Source organism: Ricinus communis, chromosome 6, assembly GCF_019578655.1.
Source record: "Ricinus communis isolate WT05 ecotype wild-type chromosome 6, ASM1957865v1, whole genome shotgun sequence".
In the NCBI taxonomy this organism is placed as follows: Eukaryota; Viridiplantae; Streptophyta; class Magnoliopsida; order Malpighiales; family Euphorbiaceae; genus Ricinus; species Ricinus communis.
The window spans coordinates 22,993,874-23,003,119 of NC_063261.1; the positions used below are offsets into that span (position 1 = coordinate 22,993,874).

At 37.7% G+C, this 9,246-nt stretch overlaps 1 protein-coding gene across 2 annotated transcripts; it reads right to left on the bottom strand.

The window, feature by feature from the left end:
- Window positions 1–378: 378 nt before the first annotated feature.
- LOC8274862 (thylakoid lumenal 15 kDa protein 1, chloroplastic) lies at window positions 379–4,298 on the bottom strand. Of its 2 annotated transcripts, XM_048375704.1 has the most exons (8): window positions 4,027–4,290; window positions 3,826–3,927; window positions 3,547–3,642; window positions 3,356–3,428; window positions 2,012–2,073; window positions 1,628–1,709; window positions 809–869; window positions 379–584 (listed from the first exon to the last, which is right to left on the bottom strand). In XM_048375704.1, the coding sequence occupies exons 1-8, from the start codon at window positions 4,249–4,251 to the stop codon at window positions 533–535; spliced, it is 753 nt and encodes a 250-aa protein (XP_048231661.1). In that variant the 5' UTR covers window positions 4,252–4,290; the 3' UTR covers window positions 379–532. The 2 variants fall into 2 exon arrangements, with proteins under 2 accessions (XP_048231661.1, XP_048231660.1); XM_048375703.1 differs by having other exon boundaries at window positions 3,826–4,298.
- Window positions 4,299–9,246: the final 4,948 nt, after the last annotated feature.

The window sequence follows — 9,246 nt, forward strand, 5'->3', positions numbered from 1 at the left end:
GCTGTGTAGAAAATTCATTGTCAATCAGCTCTGGTTATGGAAGCAGAAGCATCGAGGGAGGCAGTCAAATTAGCTAAAGGTCCGAAGTTTTCAAAATTTAGATTTGAGTTGGACTCTTAAGTGGTAGCTAATAGCTGCAAATGATGGATGAGATCATCAGTTTAGGCAGAGATTCTGTTATGTGTAATTTTAATTATATCAGCAGAGATGCGAATAATGCTGCTGACTGGATTTCAAAGAATTACATCTTATGTTATCTGCCAGGATGATGGCTAAACCCACATCCAAGTTCAGCCAAGATCCTATCTACTGATGTATCTTTCTCCTCTCAGTAATTAAATTCTTCATTGTGTAAAAAATAACTCATATTCAAACAGATGGAAAAGAAAAAATAGTATTGATTAGATAATTTATTTATTTACAATAAAGTAATGTACAAACCTCAGTTCGCATGAAAATCGCAGCTGTAACACAAATGCAGCAATGCAGATGTATTTTTCTCTATGCTTCAGTACAAGGATACAAAAAAGAACTAGCTGCAAAGTAGCGTATCGCGTGTAGCATTTCCAGTTGTTGGATTCACCCTGACAAGTGACAAGAAATGGTTAGTTCTTTTCCCCATGGACAATGAAAGGCCAATCTTATTCAAAATATGCGACCAATCAGAAAGTGGTTTGGTTGGTAATCTAACTTGTAAGAAACAGAGAGCTCAAGTTCGAATCTCACATTTACCTACTACTGAGATTAGTAGGCTATATACCATTGCGCTTTTATGAATAGAAAAAAAGATAAATTAAAATACACATACCCATCAGCAATTTTGCAGAGGTATTCCCTTTGGTCATCTCGCAAGGGCACATCTGTAAAATCTGATCAGATATCAAGTCAATCAACTGGAAGTGAAGAAAACATTATTAATGTCAGGTTACAAGTTTTTTTTTTTTTTTCTTTCTGGAAAAATGAACTTTGTGTTAAAAAAAGTTCTAATTTTAGTTTTGCCCCCTTACAAAATATTCATTGACCCCCTTCATTTTTATTTGTATTACAAGATAATGAAAAAAGTTAGCTTAAAATACTGTAATTGACACATTACTTTAGTTTGTGAAAGAACAATGCAAAATTAATTTTAAAAATACCATAATTGACCCTATAATCGTTGGTTTATTAAAGAAGAAAGGAAGTAAAGTTCAATTATAATATCATAATTAACTTTACGAGGGATAGAAAAATATTGCACAAGTAGTAACATAAACCAATATCATCTTCATGCTGTAGGTTAGTTGTAATCAGCCTAGACATTGCAGTAAGTAATTGTTAATTTTTCTTTTCCATATGGGCAAACAATTGAGTCCTGATAGTCTCTCTATTTGTAACAAGGATAGTTTTTCTTATAGTTACCGAGATAAGATTACTTTCAAGCGATATCTCAAACATGAAGTTCTGGTTTGTAGCATGATTCCTCTAGCGTGCACCCCCTACCCTTTCAAAACTCTTTCCGGGAGAGGTCTGACTCCAAGAACAAATTGATTTTTCTCTACCAATAGAGTAAGTTTGTTCTGTGGCATTGTTACCTCTGCAACTAATAGGAATTCTTGGTGTTTAAAATAAGAGGAATGATTGAACATACCTGCCCCAGTTATATTTGAACCTTTGAAAGATGTATTTCCAGTAGCAAGTGCACCTTCCAAGTTAGCATTGCTCAAATTTACCTGCAGAAAGAGGTTACATCATGCATTAGGGCGTCACCTGCAGCTGTATAGCTAGAACTGGTTCAAACTACACAAAATACCTACTAATTTAAAAAGTGCAAATTGACACTGCCTAACAAATTTCATTTGCAATACAAAAATGATGCAATCATGTTTGAAGGCACATGAAGGAAGGTGCTGGGTCATTCCCATTATTCAGTGAAATGGTAACTATAAAACCTTAATTCTTTGGCTCCGTACAGTAAGATGAATTATTTTTAATCCAATTATGCATTATCTAGTCTCATATTAATATTTATCACCTTAGTCACATTTGCCAACGAAAAATCTGCACCTCTAAGGTCAGCATCTGAAAGATCAGCTCCTGTATGATGCCCAAAAGCAGCAAAAAGGGAAGGCATTAATTTACACTTGTTAAATTTTATAAGTTGCAAGCATAATAGCAGGAGAACACACAGAGACACACATTATGTAACCACACTGGACAATATCTTGTTTCAAACGCCTATGGAGTCACCACTATCTTATCACATGAACTTAGAAGAAATAAGATTTTTGTTTCCACCAAAAACTGAATGCACAACTATGTACTAAAACAGTTGGTATCACTTCTTCTATAACATACACACACATTAAAGCTCCAAGCACAACAGAATGTTGGAGTTACCACCCTAATGCCCAATTCTCGTCAGAACTTCTGCCTAACAAAGCAGTAGATCCAATTCTATCCCCATCATGACCAAGATAAGCTGTTGCCTTCTGAAAGTGGTTAATATGTTAGCAATTCTGTATAAATTAAAATGGATTACGTATTCTTATTTCTTCGCTTCATGATTTCCCATGTGTAAAAGACCCACGTTTATTACATCTGTAATAATATATGCATGCAAATTGATAATGATACAAAATGCACATTGTCAATATCATAGTGAACTATTAGGGATTTTTGTCGGTAAGTTGAGTTCCAAAAAGAAGCATCAAGACACTTGGCAAATAAGCTGCATCCCGAGGCAAAATCTCATGCACTAAATCATACCAGACAAGCACAAGGAAAACCATAATCAAAATTCTGTTACTAAGTAGGAGATTTTCTGGAGAAAATAACTGGGTTTGAACTTTGGAGTAATACATAATCTGTTGAAGATAAAAAAGGAAGTATTATTAGGAATATTGCCATCTGTTCAAAACCTTGACACATATTTCTACCAAATCAGATTCATCTGTAAACTGGTAGCTTGCAGATTAACTATCTCTACCAATCAAAGATTAGCCCTTTGATGCCCAAAGCTCAACTCTTTTTTCCATTTTCTTATTTTTTCCATAATTTAGTTTCCCTTGCTTAAAGTTGCCACAGCTCCATTCTTGTAGCTTGAAAATTGAAATAACCAATAATCCACTATGAGTTAATTAAAAGAAATGAGAAGCTACAAGCAGAATCCTGCTTACATTTGAAACATTGAAGCATCAAACAATATAGACCGTCCTTAATCAAAGAACACTGCTTATATGCAGACATTCCAATACGGTTAAAGAAAATCCACCAATTTTACAGTCATTGGAGTCTTGGAGATGTATAAAGAATTCTTTACCAATCCTGATTAATCACAGGAAAAAGAAAAAAGGAAGGCAGAGCAAGGAGACGGAACCTGTTAAATCAGCATCAAAGAAACTTGCTCCCAACAATTTTGCACCTTTGAAATTGGCTTGTCGAAGTATAGACTGAAACAAAGATAAACCAACAGAACACAATGGTTCAATAACACAGAAAGTAAGAAACATAGAACTCAATAGCACATTAACATAACTAAAAATTCATGATTTCCCAATTAATTTATACCGTCTTAAAATCTTGTTTGATTAAAGTCTTGCCGCTAAAATCCTTGCCAGTGAGATCTTGGCCCCTCGTCACTTCAGAACCATAAGGACCACCTCCCTTAAAATCAAACCCACAATGCCCAAATCAATTGATCAATTATTAAACAAATCAATAAAAGGAACAAAGATTCAAAATTTCTCATTTTCAACAAGTTCTAGGCAGCAAAACAATGAAAAATTACAAAAAAAGAAAAAGAATTCAAGAACAAAGAACTCAAACAACAACCCAGTTCAATTATACCTTAAATGCAAGTGCAGGATCAATAAAGAATACAGAAGCAGAAAAAACAGCAAGCAAGCTTGTCTTAGCCAAATCTTGAACCACTTGCTTGGTTAAAGCACCCTGTAAAAAGGAAAATGGCAAGGGACATGAATAACTTTGGATAAAAAATATCGAAAGGATGAAAAACATGGTAACTGTGGCACTGAGAAGTGGGATTACTTGGGATTTGAGAGAAAGAGAGTGAGGAATTGAGAGATGAGGTTTAGTAGAGGAAAACGAGAGAGGAGGTTTTGGAGGGATTTTGGTGCACAATGATACGTTGAGAAGAGCCATTTTTAACAAAATATTTTTGCCAAGTGCAAAAAGAGTCTTTTTGTGAGTGTTGAGTGTTATGAAACAATGGATAAGGAGTGTAAAATAATTGGATTGGATGTGATGATCCATTTTTGTTTGCGGCAAGTTGGATAAAAAATCAATTCTGTAAACGTGAAAATTGGACCCGGGCTTCTTTAAGGACTGTGCATCCATGGAGTTCTATAATGCTAAATTATAGAGAGAAGGTGCATTTTCGCCCCTGATGTTTAGCCCGAGGTGCACATTTGCCCCTCAACTATTTTTTAGGCCAAATAAGCTGCAAATCACTTAAAAACAGTCATTTTAGCTCCTCTCCTCACTTAGGTATGTAACGGCCTAAATGACCGTTCATAATGCTAAATTTGGTCAAATTTGGATCCATTTTCAATGATAACATGAGTTTACACTTTGTTTCTCTCCCTCCTTAGCATCAGTCACCACCGAACTTCCATTCCACTTCCATTACCACCACCATCTCTTCTTTTTTTCTAATCACCACCATATAAAAAGCTCAATCGCCACCTAATACTACCCACAACAATCAAAGTCATGAATCCAACAGAAATTTCAATCAACAAACAAACAGACCCACATTAAAAAAAGATACTTTTAACAGAAAATTGATATTGTAGTAAAGAGGGGACTAAATACTTAAATTAACAAATCTATAAAAAATGCATTCTGAGTTTCTGACACAAACACCACCATCGCAATTTATAAAAAGCAAATGTTTAATAAGCTCTTTTCCCCTGTTTTCTTCTTTTTCTTTATCTCGTTCTCTTTATTTTTCTTCAATTTCTGATAGGTAATATCAAGAAAATAACAAAATTTTGAATTCAAATACCTGAATAAGATCCCTATCGACAATAATTAGAAGCGCAGTTCCATAAATTCAAAGAAATTACTAGTTGCATTGTTGAAAGAAGAAATGAAGAAAGAGTGGCCTCGAGACCGCAGAAAAGCATGCGAGGCGGTCATCACAGGCCCTGAGAAAGGGAGCAACCATCCCTGAGACAGGGTAAGGCCACTCCAACCTTTCCCAGAAAAGAAAGGTACGTTGGACAGAGATACCAAGGCAACCAAGTAGAATAGGCTACCGTTGTGTATGTACATATAAATACCTACAGAATCAATTGTAAAAATATCAGAATTAATACACTCAACAAAATAATTCATCATCTCAATTTTCTACATGGTATCAGAGCAGGTTTAACCTGTACCTATTATCTACCAATTTTTTTTTTCCAGCCATGTCTCAAAATGATAAATTAACCAACATAACACTTAAAGGCAATTCCAACTATTTCGAATGGTCGAAATCCGCATACATTGCCCTCAGCGGTAGAAGAAAGCTGGGGTTCATCACTGGGACCAAGCCACAGCCGAAGCCAGAAAGGCCGGAGGCCCCAACAGAAGAAGAACTAGATAGAATGGAAGAATGGCAAACCACTGACCATTTGGTCATGTCAATGCTTACAAACACCATGGAGACACAGATCTCCAGACTCTGTATCTTACTAGAGTCTTCAGAATCAATTGGGATAAAATGCAGATCCTATATGGCCACCAGCATAATTTCGCGCACATATTTAGACTCAAGCAAGAGTTGTCACAAGTCACACAGGGGACCAAAAACTCATCTCAATATGCAACAGAAATACTCACAAAATGGAAAGAGTTGCAGAGTTACCTTCTGCCATCAAACAACCCAGAGGAGCTACAACGACGAGCAGAACAAGATCTCATTTTTACCTACCTGGGAGGTCTAGACTCAAGCTACGAAAGCTTGAGATCACAGATCCTCCTTGGAGGAGAACTCCCCAAAATCGACGTTGTCATCGCAACAATACAGCGCGAGGAGACTCGAAGGAGCACTATGAACCCTGCCCCCGACCTCGCAGATAGCCACGCCTTCAACATCCGTCGAGAATCAGCCCGAGCGAGGGGAGGACCGAGCGCCATCGCACGCTATGACCACTGCCAAAGGCAGGGTCACTCCCGCGATGGTTGCTGGCACTTCTACCCCCACCTACGGCCATCTCGGGGGTGGGAAGGACCTGGGGGAGTGAAGAAAGGGGGCAAAGGAGAGAAATGGGGTGGCAGCGGCTGAAAAGACCATCGACAAGGGTTATATGTCGAGAGTGAGAGTGGGAGCAGCGGGAGTGTTTTTTTAGGGTTAAAGGAGTCGGGTGTACATACCGGGTCAAATAAACAAATCCGACCCGACTCCATGACCCGACCCGACAACGCTGCAACCCGACTCGACTCTACGATCCGACCCGGCAGCGAGCAACCCGACCCAACCCACCTGTCTGCTGCCTCAAATTCTGACCTGACCCACCCTCATGAATCCGACCCTACAGTCTCCCTTCAACTGAACCAATTACTGTCTCAAATCCAGGCTCTAGTTCAGAATCAATAACCCAGTGGGTCAGGTTCGGTATCTAACTCATTTAATTTTGTTCCAACAAAATTAACTCGCCGCTCTACTGATTGGATTATTGACTCCGGTGCCTCTGATCACCTGACTTGGGATTTAATGAAATTGCAAAATTTCTCTCCTGGGAAAACCCTTCAGCATGTGATAGTTGCTAACGGACACAATATTCCAATCCAAGGTAGCGGCAATACTGCATTACTCAATCAAACTCTCAACAATGTCTTATTTATTCCTGCCTTTAAATCTAATCTTTTATCCGTCGGCCGGATCACTAATGAATTCAACTGCAATGTTATTTTTTCACCTTCCTCTGTTATATTTCAGGATCGCACTACAGGGACGATGATTGGTGAAGGATATTATGACAATGGTCTATACTATCTTAAGAACTCCATTAGTCAATGTTTCGTGTCTGCAAAAAGGGACAATCAGGGCATGTTAATGCATTTACATTTTGGACATCCGTCCGACTCTGTCTTAAATACATTATTCTGTTATAATTTAAATTACAGTCATTGTGAGACTTGCAAATTTTCCAAACACACTCGTCTTCCTTTTCCTCTCTCATCTCGTACTTCTGAAAAACCGTTTGAATTAATTCACTCTAACGTTTGGGGCCCGGCCCCCGTCACTACTTACAATCATTTTAGGTATTTTGTCACCTTTATTGATGATTACACCCGCCTGACATGGGTCTATTTATTAAAAGGCAAAAATAAAGTTTTCTCATATTTTCAAGAATTCTTCTACTTTGTTACAACTCAATACACTGCCAGTATTAAAATTTTTCGATCTGACAATGGTACAGAATATATCAATCATCACTTTAAAAACTTCTTTAAAAAGGAGGGCATTCTTCATCAGACTACATGCATTAATACCCCTGAACAAAACGGGGTCGCTGAAAGAAAATATCGGCATCTGCTTAATGTCACCCGTACCTTACTCTTTCAAAGTAACGTTCCCTCTATTTTTTGGTCCGATGCTCTCCTTACTGCTACTTATCTTATTAATCATCTTCCAACTGCTAAACTCCGCAATCTCAGCCCTTTAGAACTCCTAAAAAGTCGAAAAATTGAGCTAGGACACATTCGTGTTTTTGGATGTACTGCCTTTGTTCATGTTAAGCGCCTTCACAAATTTGACAAAAATTCTGCCAAAACCATCTTTTTAGGCTACTCCATTGGCAAGAAGGGATACAAATGTTATGATCCCCTCACTCACAAAGTCTATATTTCCAGGGATGTCACCTTTTTGGAACACGAACCATATTACAAATCTCATGATATTTATAGTACTAACCCGCAGCATTCTCATGGACCATCCACAGTATTTCCATATATTTTTTCTTTTCCAGATCTTAGCAGTTCCAGTCCGGATCCTCATCCCGAGGGGGAGCCTCCTTCCGATTTAAGGCCAATCCCTTCAGGGGGAGACACTATTGCTAGAAGTGAGGAAATTACAACTCTACAAGAAGCGATTGCCTTAAGACGCTCCACTCGACCAACTAGACTGTCTGTCAAGTTAAGGGATTACGTATCCCATAAGGTATCATATCCAATTTGCAACTTCATCTCTTATGATCACATGTCTCATAACTATCGAGCCTATCTAGGGAATCTCATGGCATACAAAGAACCCAACTCATTCTATGAGGCCAACACTAACCCAAAATGGTGTAAGGCCATGGAGAAAGAGCTACCTGCCTTAGAAAAAAATAACACTTGGAAAATTATCCCCTTACCATTAAATAAAAAACCTGTAGGATGTAAATAGGTTTACAAGATTAAATTCAACTGTGACGGATCAATCGAGCAATATAAAGCTAGATTAGTTGCCAAAGGGTTTACTCAAACCTATGGCGTCGATTATCAGGAAACCTTCACTCCTGTAGCAAAAATGAACACAGTTCGTATTTTATTATCTGTTGCCACTAACTCAGGTTGGAGTCTATTTCAAATGGATGTAAAGAATGCCTTCCTCCAAGGAAATTTAGAAGAAGAAGTTTACATGACTCTTCCTCCAGGTCACAAGTCCACTTCAGATTCATCATTGGTATGTAAGCTAAACAAAGCAATTTATGGTCTAAAGCAGTCTCCAAGAGCATGGTATGCCAAGCTAAACCTTTTTCTCCTTAATATTAATTTCAATAAATGTACCTCAGATTCCTCAATGTTTGTTAAACACAGTCACTTATGCACCATTATTATCTTGGTTTATGTTGATGACATCATCATAACCGGGAACAACAATGAAGAAATTGAAAAAGTTAAGGAAAAGTTAAAAAGGAAATTCGACATCAAGGACCTTGGTCAGCTCTCATACTTTCTTGGAATAAAAATAGTCAAATCACAAAAAGGTCTATTTCTATCTCAAAGGAAGTATGTACTCGACCTCCTAAAAGAAACAGGGAAACTAGGAGCTAAGCCTACATCCACTCCCATGGAAATTAATGTCAAACTCAACTTAGAAGATGGTAATCCACTAGATAACATAGAACACTATCAACGGCTAGTAGGGAAGTTAATTTATCTAACTGTTACTAGACCTGATATTTCCTATGCTGTAAGTATGATAAGCCAATTTATGCATGCTCCCCGTACCAGCCACTTGGATGTTGTTGATAAAATCCTTAGATACCTTAA